Source organism: Thunnus albacares, chromosome 3, assembly GCF_914725855.1.
Source record: "Thunnus albacares chromosome 3, fThuAlb1.1, whole genome shotgun sequence".
NCBI classification, from domain to species: domain Eukaryota; kingdom Metazoa; phylum Chordata; class Actinopteri; order Scombriformes; family Scombridae; genus Thunnus; species Thunnus albacares.
The window spans coordinates 6,694,585-6,711,034 of NC_058108.1; the positions used below are offsets into that span (position 1 = coordinate 6,694,585).

The window sequence follows — 16,450 nt, forward strand, 5'->3', positions numbered from 1 at the left end:
AGTTTTGCAACTGAATACAATGAAAAATTGCGTTTGGGTGTTTGTCAGTGTATTCTTATGCATTCTGCTGATTTATTTGCAGACTTACTCAATATAACATTTGTGCCTGCATGTTTCACCACCTTTTAGTTGGATTTAACCTTCCTTTATGTTGTAATATTCAAAACATTTAAATCGATAGCCAGTAGTCAGTCGTGCTTTACAATTGTGAGTAGTTACCAATGAATAAATCAGGAACTATTTCTAATGAACTAATTATAAACAAGTGTTTTCTGAATATCTATGAATCAAGTATTACATAATATATGAGTATGTGTCATTAAAGAACCTGCTGTTAATGACCCAATGTCTAATAATAAGTCTTTTTTATCTGCAAATCTACATAACGATGAATTTATTGAATCATTCTGACAACTCTGAGTCAGCTGCAACCAAAATGCAACCAATTACTTCCTTCCTCATAGTCGTTATTATTTTTGTGACATATCAGGTGCATCATACAGAGTTTTTACTAGGAACGTATCATGTCTGCATGATTACTATGGAAGTAAAGAAGAGAATGATGAATGATTGACCCAAACCAGGGACATCAGGATTCTCAAATAATATTTTATTCATCACATTCAGAGCACATGTACATTATTATTCACATTTACATGCTGTATTATTAGCCACACTAAATGCTAACTATACTACTGATAAACTGATGTACTGCAAACGAAGTCAAACTATGCCAGAAACACACACACCTAACATAGGGTCCATCACTCAAAAGCGTTACCAAATAACTTGAACTGAAAGCAGATAAACACTCCATATATTCTGGGTTTATGGACAATATGGGAGAAAAGAGAAAATCCTTCAGGGCATATTACCCTCAAGATTTACAGTAGAATAGACAGTTTGCCCTGCAGCTGGAGGACGGGTGGTGCCCTGGGTCGGACTGATAGAAGAGTAGTCACAAGACGAGACATTTTTATTTGTGTCAGGAAGTGTGTTTCTGTCTGTCAAGACACTGACAGAGTCTTTCTGGAAATAGACGTTGGCGTAGTGCAGGTGGTCTGCAGGAGGGTTGATGTTGACATAAATGGACGGCAATGTATTTCCTAAGTTTTCCTCTATCTCCTCATAGTCTCCATGATTTCCCTGCAGAGGAGAAGGGGAGCGGTGTGATAGATGCATCTGTTGTATACATATGCAAACTCACAAGCACAGAAACACATGCACACCTCTGTGTTGTTTCCAGTGTTAGTCCTCTGCTCTGATGATCCTCCTGCAGTGCAACACACTTAATACACATTAATAAGAAGAACATTTAAATAGATGGAAACAACAAGATATTTCTGTCTATCTGCATATAGCTCACAGTCAAAATCATGCGATGTGCAAGTCAAGCTTTTCATTTCAATTTCGACAAATGTTTTCCTCCTTAATTCAATCATTCAACATTATAAATCATCTGGTCTATAAGAAAAGATCTTAGCATGACTCCTAAATTTCAGAAGTTACCCATAAAAAAACTTCCAACCATCTTTTTGAAAGCCAAGAGAGAAGTCCAGAGAAGAAGAATGTTTTTAAAACTACCTATGTATATATGTGTGTGTGTGTGTGTGTGTGTGAATGGGGTTTTGCATTTTCATGCTAGCGTTTTTGACAAATTTCCACGCCTCACCTTGTGTGCTGGGGAGTTTGTGTCTGCACAGTATAAGTACAACCACAGCTATCACCAACAATGTCAGACTCACCACCACACCGACCATCATACCTGCAACCAAGAGACATCAGTAGAAACTGTTTAAGAAAACGTGCTGTTTCATTATCCTCTGGATTTGCATATACAGTAAGAAGAGAGCATCAGGATCAGTGTGACTGTGCAGTACAAGTGTATATTTTAGGGAAGTATGAACAACAGCTGTCACCCGTCTCTGGTTGCGAAGATGTAGATGACTTATCTGTCAGCACTGATGCTGTTGTTCCCTGCGGAGCTTGAGGGTCTGATTCTTTTGTCTTGGTGCCTTTTTCAACTGCACAAGGGTTTTAAAAAAAAAAAAAAAGGCAAAAGCATAGAGCTGTGACTAAACTTGAGGAATGCATAAGTGAATTTACTGCATGCAAAACATACACACAGATATTACTTGAGGTTCTGTATTCCATCACTGTCATTTTAGGTCTTTCACTTGTCATTTTCACTCAGAAATAGTCAGTGGTGGAAGAAGTGTTCAGATCATTTACTTAAGTGTAAGTAGCAATACAGAAATATAAAAATACGAACAAAGGTTCTGCATTTAATATTGAAGCTGGTCAAAATTGTAATTACTCTATTGGGTATTTTGATCTACAGTATAACCAAAATAGTGTAAATTTAAAAAAAAAAAAAAAAAAAACGGATCATATATTTTCTATGTTAATTCTTAATCTGTACTTCAGTGCAGCCCTTGAGTAAAAAAACAGTCCCATGAAATAGTTCTGGTGTCTTTTCCGATTCCAGTCATAATACTGGGTTGGACCAGTATTATGACTGGGTTAACCTGCAGAGTTAACATCTGTTCATCAACAGCAGCACAGACTTCTTTTGATCATATAATCGTACAGCATTTGTTGCATATGAACAGAGTGAATAAGCTATACTCGTCTTACAGTTTATAATAGTGTACTCACCTACAGAAAGGTGGAATTTGCAGTATCCAGCATACCAACATGTTCTATCAAAGGAGCTCCAGTATGTTCCAGAGTCGTTTATGCTCAGATTTTTGATGTACACATAGTAGTACTTCACTCTTCTGTTATCTTTCATAATGAACCTGCCTTTAGTGGTATCTCTGTCCTGTTCTGTTGTATGTATTAGCTCCTCACAGTTGGAAGGATCCTTCCCCTTGCATAGGGATTTCTCTTTGATCTCATGGCTGATAGGATAGTAGCACTGAATTTGGATAGTGTCTCCTGTACCACCAGATATTTCCTCCGATTTAACATCATCCCAGTCTGAAAAAAATAACTCAAGATCAATGCTGCCACTTTGCTTCACTAAAGTGTCTCTGTAGACTTGTATTTCATGTAGTTTTGAAACAAGGTGATTAAAAGCAGATCAATACTCACTTAAAATATGCAGGTGGACCTCAGTTGAACATGTAATGAAAGAACTGTTTTCCATAGCACACTTGTATCTTCCTGCGTCGGCCTTTGTCAGTCCGGAAATTGTCACAGTGTAGACTCTTTGCTGTTTGTTGTCTGTCAGAGAAAACCTTCCTCGCTTTGTGTAATTTGAACTGTGCGTTTCTATCATATTTCTGCAATTGAGCTTTTCATCTTCTCTGCAGAGATAGCGGACGTTGCTTTCTTCAGCTCTTGAATAGTTACAGTTGATGGTAACAGATCCTCCCACGTGTGCCGTCTGGTTCACAGGCGTGTTGTCACCTGCCAGAGAGTGGAAACATGACTGAGCATGAAACTGAAGGCTGACTTTTTCACTGAAGGCAACAAAAATTGACAAAAAATATAAATTCCTGAAGGTTCAATTCCAACTCAAACCTGTCCACATTACAATAGTATTTAATTTTCTCAACATCATCAGTCAGTTTTCTGATTGTTACCGTGAAGGAGATGTTCATTGGACTATAATACACAAATAATCTGTCTGTCATTGTTTACTTAAAGCAGCTGTAATCAATATTTTTGTATGTATCAATTTACAATGCATAATGTCAGAGGTGTCGCTTGTAGTGATGAACCTATAAATAATTATCACCCAAATCTGCAGCTCCTTCAGCTTTACAGCACTTTATAGCAAGTTTCATATCATTGTTTAGCTGTCCAGCTGCCATTTTAATGTTTTTGTTCGCTCTTAATTTGTGTCTGAGATGTTTTATTTATTCGTTTGTTTTTGCACAGTGAAGCTCAAACATCCAAGTGAAGTACAGTTATTATAAGCAACATTTCTGAGTGGAGGGAGACGTTAAGTAAAAGCAGAAGTCCTGCATTCAAAGTCTTACTGAAGTAAAAGTACAGAGATAGTATCAGTACTCATTTGGCTCCATGTGAAGGCTGCTTATATAGTTACATGTCCATTTGTTGGACTATATTAATGATGTATTAACAGGCATTGATACAGTAAATGGTGTGTTGCTGTTGTACTTTGTTGTGATTAATTGTAACTACTTTACAGTATATATGTACTAGTACAATGCTGATCACAAGTTTTCTACAAAAGGTTTTCTACAAAAAATCATTGACCACAGAGTAACTACATGTAGTAGAGTAAAAAAGTACATTTTCCTCTGAGTTGTAGTGAATTGTAGAAATATGAAGTAGCAGAAAATAGAAATACTTAAGTCAAGTTCAAGTACCTCAAAACTGTAAAGTACAGTTACTTGAATTCACTAGTTCATTGAATTTGTTTATGATTTTCTTGGCATTATTTCATTTTTACATCCAACAAACTAGCGTGTGGAAAAGTATTTTACATGCTGCTTTCCATCTTCATTGTACTTACAGTTAATTCTGGCCAGTCCTTCTTTGTTTCCTGACACAGACAATAAACTCACAATGGCTGTCATAAAAATAAGAAAAATTAAAAAACACAAGAAGAAAAAATTATTTCATCATAACACAAAAAACAGGTTTCAGTCTCATCAAAGAATAACACTTTCATGAATTGTCAGATAATATTACCTGTCATGAAGCAGATGGTGACTTTTAGAGATATTCTCATTGTCTCAATCCTGCTTTTTCCAGTGTACTATAGTTTAAATTCTACTTTATCAAATTATAAACTCAATTTTTTCGTTGTTGTGGCACATACTCTACTCTGATCATCCTATTTTATTCCTTCTGCCACATCCTCTTTCTCTCTTTCTGTCAACTTCTCCTTTCTAGCACATAGCTTGAAAAATTTGCATGGTATTTTAGAACGAGGATGTGAATCTTTTTATGCCAAAAGCGAGAGAGTGAATCAGAGAGAAAGACAGAAGAGAAAGAGAGATGGAGAGATAGATGATGAGTGTTGACTCATCATTAATGAGTAATTATTCACCTGGGTGGTTTGGATGTACAACCAAACAACGTCAACAATATCCCTCTTATCTTTCAATCACAATCAAAATCATTATAATACCATCTATTAATGCTATGATGAGATATTAATATGTTGTTCCCCCTTCAGGCCCAATCTATTGTAATGACATCAACTATTTAGTGATCTCAACTAATTAAAATATTTTAAATTTTGATTAAGTAGGGTCTATAACTTGCCAATAAGTTATAGGTTTAAATGTCAACTTTTTACATAAAATCACCAGGTGACTTGTTGTGGTTATAACATTATCTTACTAAATTAAACAGACATAAAATTATGGCAACATTAATCAAACAGTTTATAACGTTAGTACAGTCAATTAAATCAGGAAACGTGTGGTTTTTAAAATAAATTATAATATTAGAAGATATCAAGCTAATTAAATTCCTTATTTTTTCACTTCCTGAGTATATATTATATGCGGTTATATAGGCCATTTACAACTATGTGTACAACATTTGAGGTGCCTCGTCTGGTATGACTAGTAGCTTATGATGGCTAATGTTAGCAAACTTGTAACTGACATTACTGAGCCAGTTTGACTCTACTTGTGTTTCTCTTACACAACATTTTATCATTTACCATTATCCTGTAACTGTTACTTGTAGTCATAGTGGCTAAAATAAAAACTATAAAACAGCAAAAGTTTTATAATCTTTTAGTCAAAACATGCACTGCAGTGGACAGGCAAAAAGTACTGTGAGGATATGAGTTTCAATAATAATGTTATGATATTGATATTATGTTATTGATTCCCAGAGGGAAAATTTGCATATTACAGCAGTGCAGGAAACAAGATAAGAACAGATAAGAACTATGAGTAATAAACACAACAAAATAAAAAATAAATGGAAATAAATTCACTCAACACACATTATAAACATTATACACATTACAATACTTAAGTTACATGACATGACTTGTAGGTTATAAAATTAGAAAAGCTGTGCAAAATATGTGCAGAAGTAATGGTTCTGGTAGATGTAGCTATAGATATACACATATGTATATGTTATATAGGTGAAGTATATGTATATACATATCTACATATGTATATACAATACCAGTCAAAAGTCTGGACAGTCATAAATCTCTTTTCATGTTTAGTTTTACTTGACAGAAATGTTTATTGAAATGTTTCTATTCATTTATTATGACTGCTATTTCATACTTCAATTCAGTACATATTGTATCTGTATATGGTACAGTATATAACCTTGTACAACATACTTACATTATTAATAAAAGCATTAAATTAACTAAAATAACAAACAAAGTGACAGCCTAATGAAACCCACAGCATTCATTTACTCTTTGTAAAACCCCTGAAAGAGGAATTACAGCTGACCGTGCAACCAGGCATGAAGCTGCACATAGATAGTGTGCAGAATAGAGTGAACACATCATTTACATATCAATCTGGCTCTTCAGCTGCTAAATGCTCCATCATGTTCACCATTTACTTTTTTTAGAGCTTTTCACTGGAAACATCTGCCTGCTGCGGTCAAAAACAACATTATGAGAGCGGTGAGAGTGAACCAAAACAGAAAATTTCCATCCTCCTCGTCATATGTTTCTAAATGTAGTTTTATTGCATTTGTTTGCCTTTATGTAAAACATGTTTAAAAGGTGCTGTATAAATAAACTTGCCTTGCATGTTATAAAGACTGACCACTAGATGGCTTCATTAGCAAGACTTTTTTTTCACACAAAATTATCTGTTTTTTCCTTTTAAAAGTAGATTTAGACTTGGATGTTCCCCAATAAAAAGCACCTTCCAAACCACACTGCTGTTCAGCTGGCATTCACTGTCACTGAGAAAAAGAAGACACAGTCACACGGTTAATGCTTATGGAGAGGTATTTGGTATACATATGTGAATGTGTCTCTGTTAACTGCAGTAAGTAAATGTGTTCCTGAACATAATGGATTTACATACAACTTAAATAACCTGTGGTTCCCAGGTCCTAGTATCTCTCAGGTCCAGGTTATACATGGTCACATGCAGGATTCTTTTTCTCTGTGTCATCACAGAGATCATACTTCCTCTTTTGTGTCCTCTGTTTGCACATTTTATCAGTGGTTTTAATGAGAATTTCCCCTCCAGCATAGATGCCCTTACAGAAGTATTTAGTCATATGAAGAGGAGATGTGGTGGTATCTGGTTATTTCAAAAGAAAAATAAACACAGCAGATTATTTTGTAATGGTCAAATGTCATCCTTAAAGGGGACCTATTATGCTCATTTCCAGCTCAATATTTTTATTCTAGGACTTCATTAGAGTAGCTTTGTATGATTCACAGTTTTAAAAAAAACCTTATTTATGTTACACTGGCTCTTTATGCAGCTCCTCAGTCCAGCCTCTTTCTGACACAGGCTGCTTTAGCTGTTGTCTCTTTAAGGCCCCCCTCCTGATGAGCCCACTCTGTTCTGATTGGTTAGCTTCTGGAAGCTGTGTCACGGCCGACTTCCACCATCTCCGGAAGCTACGTAAACAAACTATAATAGCAGGATTTCACTTCTTTACTCCAAATATCAACTTCGCAAATCCATCCTACATGTTTGAGCCCAAATCCAAGTGGGCAGCATGAACATCCGCAGCAGCAAACAAAGATTAGAGCAAGACGTCTCTGTTTGGTAAATATTACGCTCATTACCTGCTTATTGTGTGACATAATGGTGTAAGTTACGTGTGGGAAAGGCGCTAAAATGCCGACTGATGTGGAAAACATCTGCTGTCAGGAAATAACAAAGGTAACATAGCTATTAAAATGTTATTCAGCTGTCACCAAAAGACTGCATAGTATCTCCCTGCACCGTGCGAGCTGTGCCTGGAGCAGATAAAGAAATCAGTCACCAGTTGATGTCAGCTCGTCTCGAAAGCAGAAAAAACTGTTGGAAACCGAGTGTTCAGAGCTGTCTGAAGCCGGAGCCCTCCGCTCACAGGGATTATATCTATATATGTTTACCTCATTATTTGAAACTTTGGCCATATTAAACATGAACATTTGACATTGTGACATTATATATATGACAAATAATTAGAAGCATAATAGATCCCCTTTAAACAGGAGGATACATGAAGATACATGACATGAAACTGTATTTTTTTGAAATAGAAAATTATGCCAAAAATATCAAAGTGAATGTGTTTTGCTTTGTTTCAAAGGGATTGATATGCAGTTATTGATTTAATGTAAAGTGGCTTGAAAAAAGCAAATATTCCCACCTGTATAAATAAGAATATCACTGTACACTGTACTTACCAGAGAACAGCCAGATGCTGAGAAGAATCATTTTCCTCCTTTTTGTTAAATTCCCACTTTTTATTTTAATGAGTGTCTACTAGTTTCTCTGCACTTCAAAATCATGCATCCTTTTCAAGATATGTTAGTGAAACTGCACAGTGAACCAGGAAGTTGTGGGTTTAATCATGAAGCGAGGGTAAGTTCAGTTATAGCTGTAAGTGTGAAGCTTGTGCACTAGCCTCTTCCTTTGCTTCATATCACTTTTTAAGTTTCTTTATGTGTGTGTGTGTGTGTGTGTATTTGGGAGGGGGCCGCATCACCTTTTCAGTGTCTTTCTGACTCATTAATTAGACCAGTTGTAAGACTTTTTAAACAGGCTGTAAAGCTTGATGAAGGTTGTTCAGCGTATTGGAGAGAGAGTGTGGCAAAGATACAGTAGAAAAATTTGGATTTACATCTGATTTTTAATTCCACACTTTAAAACAAGCGAATGTACAGTGATAAGATAATACAGGAAATGATGAAATCAAACACACCACTGAATGAACTGACTGTCAAACTAATAAATATTAAGAAATGAGTGTATAAAACAACAATAACACCAGCTGGGACTAATTCTTTGGGTGTTTGATGGTGGCGTACACCACAGAGGTTCCAGCATCTAATGTTAACTGTCTCCTGGGCTGGGAGTCATCCTCACTGGTGTGTTGGTCTCTGTCAGTGGATGAGCTGCAGATGTTCTTGTGCTGATTGATTATCGGCGCAGAGAAACTGTCCTGCAGAGAGGAGCTAATTGAGTTGCTGAACACTGGATTAGTCCTCTGAGTCTGGGATGTGAGTGGTTGACCAACTGATCCGTGGGCATCTCGTCCTCTGCGACTGGTTACTGTTGCGTATATGATGTCAGATGAACCGGTGGTGACTGGGACTAATACACAATGAGCATTAGATCTCACAAATCTGAACCATAATTAATGACATGATGCAAACTGAAAGATTGAGCAGAATCATTTAACTCCAACTCCCCTGATTTGCAGTCAGAGACTCACTGGATAAATAATAATGTTGCAGAGACATAAATATTAAATTGAGATCACTTACCTCTCGCTGTATCACGTCTGTGGCTTCTCAGTCTTAAATATAAAACCAGCAGCAGAACCAGCAGCAGAGCAGCAGCAGCCATAACCAAGTACAGCCACTTTCCTGCCAGTGGTGCTAACAGAAGGAAATATCACATTAAATACATCTAATACTCAAAGATATACTACAGATTAAAAAATGTAAAAATTAAGAATGGAGTTTACAATCATATAGCTCTAGGCTGTTCAGTTTTACTTGACAGAAATGTTTATTTCAAAGTAAAAAAAAAAAATCCAAGTCTGCTCTTTTATGCCTTCATATATACTACAGTATATAAACTTGTACAACACATTAATTATTGAAATTAAGTATTAAATATCTAAATAACAGACTACGTGACTAATTCAGCATTCATTTTCCTGTTGTAAAACCCCTGAAAGGGAAACAGCTGACTGTGTATCTAGGCTCTGCACAAAGATGGAACCAAATGATGATTTAAAGCCTACATTAACTGATTTTTGGCCAGTTGGGGGGCAGAGGAAATAGGCTCTAAACACAATATTGACATTTCAACCAACACCAAACGTATCTGGCTCCTCAGCTGCTAAATGCTCCAGTACTGTACTGTATGTTCAGCAGAACATTCAGCATCTACCTGCTGTTTTCAAAAATAACGCAATGAGATCGGTGAGAGTGAACCAAAACAGTAAAGTTGTGGACCATAAAACAAAAACGATGAGCTGAAAGAGGTTAATCCAGAACAGAGAGTCGAGTGATGATTCTGTGTCATTAAGTTACAAGCGACAACTTTCACATACAAGATTCTGATCCATTGTTGATATATAAATATTGATTACAGCCACTTGAAATACACCAAAACTTTAGACTCTTGTGAATCTAAATGAAAAACTCTCCTGGTTTTCTCTGCCTTTTATTTATTCCCTCAACTGCACTGAAATCTTGTCTATTATTTTTTGTGTATATTTTAATATTAGTTTATTCTATTTTATTCTGCTTTAATTGATTTCACTTTCCTTTTTGTTATGTTTTTAAATGTTGTTTCAATGCATTTTTCTGCCTTCATGTAAAGTATTTTTACTGCCTCTGTGTTTAAAAGCTGCTATGTAAAACTTGTTTTGTCTATTATAAAGAATGAACACCAGATGGCTTCATTAGCAAGACTTTTTCACAGAAAATTGTTACACCTCTTTTTGAAGTGCCAAGCTCCCCATGATCTGAATAAACTGCTGTGTGTGATGTGTTACCTGTGTGTACATCTTCAGATGTTGTGAACCCTACTGTTGTCACGCTGGCACCCACTGTCACTGAGAAAAAGAAGAAACATCCACCAGATAAATGCCTGTGCTTATGGAGATGTATTTGATATATATGAATATGTCTCTGTTTAATAAGTAAATATGTTCCTGAACATAATGGGTAGAATAAATAATTTATATAACCTGTTGTTCTTGCTGATTGTTGCTGAGTCATGGTGATGGCTTCCACTGTAGTCTGAATAGGAGGATTTAGGGGGACCGGCTGAGGTTTGACAGGTGCAGGAGCTGTCAGAGAAAGGAAGAAGAATGAATACAGCAAAAAGTAAAGATAGAAAGATAAAAAGAGAATAGTTGATTTGAACATACCTTTGTGGACTTTGAGGTGAACTTCTATTTTTGGATCATACATATATGCATCTATTTCACACCAATAGGTCCCATTATCTCTCAGGTCCAGGTTATAGATGGTCACATGCAGGATTCTTTTCTCCGTGTCATCACAGAGATCATACTTCCTCTTTTCTGTCGTCTGTTTGCACATTTTATCAGTGGTTTTAATGACAGTTTCCCTTTTAGCATAGTCGCCCTTAAGGAAATATTTAGGATAAGTTTCATATCCTGAGTCATACGGGCAGTAGATGTGAACCAGTCCTCCCTCCTGGCCTGAATATACCAGAACCTTCTGGTGATAGCATCTGGTTACTTCAAAAGAAAAATAAACAGATTTTAGTATTTTTGTAATCAAAAATGTCAAATGTGCAGGGAGCTTTAGCTTTGGCTGTTTTATAAAGAGAACGTCATCCTTTAACAGGATGTCTTCAAAGGAGTTGACATTCAATAATAAATTTGATTTAAAGTGTCGAAAAAAAGGCAAATGTTCTTAGCTGTGTACCAAAGAATATCAACACTGTACAGAGATGATTTTAGAGGCTTGAATGTGTGTTGAGTTCGGCACTTACCAGAGAGCAACCAGATGCTGAGAAGAAGCATTTTCCTCATTATGACCTTTAGTTAAATTCCCACTTTTTTATATTAATCAGCGTCTAATAGTTTCTCTGCACTTCACAAACTGTCAGTCCACTTAACTAGCTTGAAATCCAATGAAAGGCATTCGTCCTTTTCAAGAAATGTTACTGAAACTGCACAGTGAACCAGGAAGTCATGGGGATAATAATGAAGCGTGGGAGGTTCAGTTAGAGCTGTGTGATGCCTTTCCACTGGCCTCTTCCTTTGCTTCACATCACTTTTTCAGTTTATCATTTGTGTGTGTGTGTGTGTGTGTGTGTGTGAGTGTGTGTGTGTGTGTGTGTGTGTGTGTGTGTGTGTGTGTGTGTGTGTGTGTGTGTGAGGGGTATTGTGGTAGGTGTGAACATCGCTTTTTCAGTGTCTTTCCACTTCTTCACCATAGTTAACCACACGCACACTTCAGTCGCACAGAAAACACAAAACAATACACTGAGAAGAAAATGTGTACATTGAATTTAATCTTATTTTATTAGGGTGAAATCTAGGTACTGGACATGATGAAAATGCATCATCTGTATCTCTTCCATAATATCTGTCCCGTATTAAGTTAAATGATAAATTCATAATTAATACAATAACTAATTCACAACAACCTGTGAATTTACTGTCTTTATAAATGTAAGTGATTATGTGTTGAGCATAACACAGAAAGTTAAAGGAGAGGAAGATACTGTGCCAAACACTGAAGACCATCAGCACTGAGCTCAGACATTGCAGTAGACTGTTGATTGGTGTCTGATGGTGGAGTATGTGACTGTTGCAGAGTGAGGTGTGACAGTGCTGCAGTCTGTGTCCTTGTTGAAGCTGACGGTGGAGTAGAAGAGACTGTCCGGTTGGATCTGAGACTCTGATGAAACTGAGACGTTGGAGTAAATATTGTCTTTGTGATCTCTGCTGGTATCTTGATGCTGAGCAGCTGACGAAGTGAAGATGCTGCTGGTCCTGCCGTCTGTTTCTTGATCCTCATTGGCTGTTGAAGAGGAAGTGTTGATGTCTGTGTGTGCATCTTGTAGCGGAATGGATGGTGTTGCATAAACTGTGTCTTGGTACTTTCCTGTATGAAGAGTGATAACACATTGACAAACTTTGTATCCCTGCAAAATGAAAACTACATTTTTTTACTTTGACCTTTAGAAAAACAATGAATTCTGAAAGAACAAGGTTGAGAATTTTCTATATTTTTCTTATTTTCAGCTAATCTCATGTGAAGAACCAACAATGAACTTATCCTACTTAGAAGTATTGTGTGTGTGTATCTAAACACTTGATATATCGTATTCCTCTGTGGCGTAGATCTTTGTTGTTGTCCAAAAACTATTAAAAACATGTCAATGAGCCACATCACTGCACTGACATTTTTTGAGAAACTGACAATGTGATATAAAGTCAACAGGTTGTGGCACAACAAGCTGGCAAAGCTCTCTAATAAAACCACGTTCTTGCACATGAGCAGAGTGTCTGCCGTACAAGGAACTTCTCTCCTGAGAGTTACAATCTTAATCGCTGTTATTAGTCTTTGGAGCCGTTTCTAAACAAACTAGACCGTGACTCGGTGTGACTCACTGATGTGTTTTTAATAGTTTTTGGACAATAATCGAGGTCTATGATACAGAGGAATACAATATATCATACTTTGTAAGTAGATCAATTAATTGTTGGTTTGGCTCTCACATGAGATTTGTTGACAATAAGAAAAATAAAGAAGAAAGATCACCAGCTTCCTTTAATGGTGGCACAATGCTTCATTAAAAACAGTGAATGATAATTAATCAAACAATAAATTGTTGCCCATTTTTCCATCACTGATATGTTATTGAATTGCATCATATTCTGCTCCAACATTTTGTTTTGACACTCTAAAAAATGAGTCTTTCTGACTCATTAATTAGACCAGTTGTAAGACTTTTTAAACAGGCTGTAAAGCTTGCTGAAGGTTGTTCAGCGTATTGGAGAGAGAGTGTGGCAAAGATACAGTAGAAAAATTTGGATTTACATCTGATTTTTAATTCCATACTTTAAAACAAGTGAATGTACAGTGATAAGATAAAACAGGAAATGATGAAATCAAACACACCACTGAATGAACTGACTGACAAACTAATAAATATTAAGAAATGAGTGTATAAAACAACAATAACACCAGCTGGGACTAATTCTTTGAGTGTTTGATGATGGTGTACACCACAGAGGTTAGCACAGAGGCATCTAATGTTATCTGTCTCCTGGGCTGGGAGTCGTCCTCACTGGTGTTTTGGTCTCTGTCAGTGGATGAGCTGCAGATGTTCTTGTGCTGATTGATTATCGGCGCAGAGAAACTGTCCTGCAGAGAGGAGCTAATTGAGTTGCTGAACACTGGATTAGTCCTCTGAGTCTGGATTGTGACTGGTTGACCAACCGATCCGTGGGCATCTCGTCCTCTGTAACTGGTTACTGTTGTGTATATGGTGTCAGATGAACCGGTGGTGACTGGGACTAATACACAATGAGCATTAGATCTCACAAATCTGAACCATAATTAATGACATGATGCAAACTGAGAGATTGAGCAGAATCATTTAACTCCAACTCCCCTGATTTGCAGTCAGAGACTCACTGGATAAATAATAATGTTGCAGAGACATAAATATTAAATTGAGATCACTTACCTCTCGCTGTATCACGTCTGTGGCCTCTCAGTCTTAAATATAAAACCAGCAGCAGAACCAGCAGCAGAGCAGCAGCAGCTATAACCAAGTACAGCCACTTTCCTGCCAGTGGTGCTAACAGAAGGAAATATCACATTAAATACATTTAATACCCAAAGATATACTACAGATTAAAAAATGTAAAAATTAAGAATGGAGTTTACAATCATATATCTCTAGGCTGTTCAGTTTTACTTGACAGAAATGTTTATTTCAAAGTAAAAAAGTCTGCTCTTTTATGCCTCCATATATACTACAGTATATAAACTTGTACAACACATTAAGTATTGAAATTAAGTATTAAATATCTAAATAACAAACTAGGTGACATCCTAATTCAGCATTCATTTTCCTGTTGCAAAACCCCTGAAAGGGAAACAGCTGACTGTGTATCTAGGCTCTGCACAAAGATGGAACCAAATGATGATTTAAAGCCTACATTAACTGATTTTTGGCCAGTTGGGGGGCAGAGGAAATAGGCTCTAAACACAATATTGACATTTCAACCAACACCAAACTTATCTGGCTCTTCAGCTGCTAAATGCTCCAGTACTGTACTGTATGTTCAGCAGAACATTCAGCATCTACCTGCTGTTTTCAAAAATAACGCAATGAGATCGGTGAGAGTGAACCAAAACAGTAAAGTTGTGGACCATAAAACAAAAACGATGAGCTGAAAGACGTTAATCCAGAACAGAGAGTCGAGTGATGATTCTGTGTCATTAAGTTACAAGCGACAACTTTCACATACAAGATTCTGATCCATTGTTGATATATAAATATTGATTACAGCCACTTGAAATACACCAAAACTTTAGACTCTTGTGAATCTAAATGAAAAACTCTCCTGGTTTTCTCTCCCTTTTATTTATTCCCTCAGCTGAAATTATTTTTTGTGTATATTTTAATATTAGTTTATTCTATTTTATTCTTCTTTAATTGATTTCACTTTCCTTTTTGTTATGTTTTTAAATGTTGTTTCAATGCATTTTTCTGCCTTCATGTAAAGTATTTTTACTGCCTCTGTGTTTAAAAGCTGCTATGTAAATCTTGTTTTGTCTATTATAAAGACTGAACACCAGATGGCTTCATTAGCAAGACTTTTTCACAGAAAATTGTTACACCTCTTTTTGAAGTGCCAAGCTCCCCATGATCTGAATAAAGTGCTGTGTGTGATGTGTTACCTGTGTTTACATCTTCAGATGTTGTGAACCCCACTGTTGTCATGCTGGCATCCACTGTCACTGAGAAAAAGAAGAAACATCCACCAGATAAATGCCTGTGCTTATGGAGATGTATTTGATATATATGAATGTGTCTCTGTTTAATAAGTAAATATGTTCCTGAACATAATGGGTAGAATAAATAGTTTATATAACCTGTTGTTCTTGCTGATTGTTGCTGAGTCATGGTGATGGTTTCCACTGTAGTCTGAATAGGAGGATTTAGGGGGACCGGCTGAGGTTTGACAGGTGCAGGAGCTGTCAGAGAAAGGAAGAAGAATGAATACAGCAAAAAGTAAAGATAGAAAGATAGAAAGAGAATAGTTGATTTGAACATACCTTTGTGGACTTTGAGGTCAACTTCTATTTTTGGATCAAACGAATTTGTATTTATTTCACACCAATAGGTCCCAGTATCTTTCAGGTCCAGGTTATAGATGGTCACATGCAGGATTCTTTTCTCCGTGTCATCACAGAGATCATACTTCCTCTTTTCTGTCCTCTGTTTGCACATTTTATCAGTGGTTTTAATGACAGTTTCCCTTTGACCATAGAGGCCCTTAAGGAAATTTTTAGGATATGTTTCATATCCTGAGTCATACGGGCAGTAGATGTGAACCGGTCCTCCCTCCTGGCCTGAATATACCAGAACCTTGTGGTGATAGCATCTGGTTACTTCAAAAGAAAAATAAACAGATTTTAGTATTTTTGTAATCAAAAATGTTAAAATGTGCAGGGAGCTTTAGCTTTGGCTGTTTTTAAAGAGAACGTCATCCTTTAACAGGATGTCTTCAAAGGAGTTGACATTCAATAATAAATTTGATTTAAAGTGTCGAAAAA

General features: G+C 36.4%; 2 protein-coding genes across 4 annotated transcripts; both read right to left on the reverse strand.

Annotated features, from left to right (window-relative positions):
• Positions 1 to 589: 589 nt before the first annotated feature.
• Positions 590 to 4,822, reverse strand: LOC122978738 (polymeric immunoglobulin receptor-like). 2 transcript variants are annotated; one of them, XM_044345697.1, is made up of 8 exons: positions 4,669 to 4,822; positions 4,490 to 4,546; positions 3,097 to 3,414; positions 2,659 to 2,982; positions 1,920 to 2,024; positions 1,673 to 1,765; positions 1,230 to 1,273; positions 590 to 1,146 (listed from the first exon to the last, which is right to left on the reverse strand). In XM_044345697.1, the coding sequence occupies exons 1-8, from the start codon at positions 4,706 to 4,708 to the stop codon at positions 862 to 864; spliced, it is 1,266 nt and encodes a 421-aa protein (XP_044201632.1). In that variant the 5' UTR covers positions 4,709 to 4,822; the 3' UTR covers positions 590 to 861. The 2 variants fall into 2 exon arrangements, with proteins under 2 accessions (XP_044201632.1, XP_044201631.1); XM_044345696.1 differs by having other exon boundaries at positions 1,230 to 1,288.
• A 3,952-nt stretch (positions 4,823 to 8,774) lies between these two features.
• On the reverse strand, positions 8,775 to 16,307 carry LOC122978875 (CMRF35-like molecule 3). 2 transcript variants are annotated; one of them, XM_044345925.1, is made up of 6 exons: positions 11,637 to 11,730; positions 11,044 to 11,379; positions 10,861 to 10,962; positions 10,666 to 10,725; positions 9,422 to 9,535; positions 8,780 to 9,248 (listed from the first exon to the last, which is right to left on the reverse strand). In XM_044345925.1, exons 1-6 carry the CDS (start codon positions 11,674 to 11,676, stop codon positions 8,932 to 8,934), a joined length of 969 nt encoding a protein of 322 aa, XP_044201860.1. In that variant the 5' UTR covers positions 11,677 to 11,730; the 3' UTR covers positions 8,780 to 8,931. The 2 variants fall into 2 exon arrangements, with proteins under 2 accessions (XP_044201861.1, XP_044201860.1); XM_044345926.1 differs by lacking the exons at positions 9,422 to 9,535; positions 10,666 to 10,725; positions 10,861 to 10,962; positions 11,044 to 11,379; positions 11,637 to 11,730 and adding exons at positions 14,349 to 14,462; positions 15,572 to 15,631; positions 15,767 to 15,868; positions 15,950 to 16,307 and having other exon boundaries at positions 8,775 to 9,248.
• Between the last annotated feature and the right edge of the window lie 143 nt (positions 16,308 to 16,450).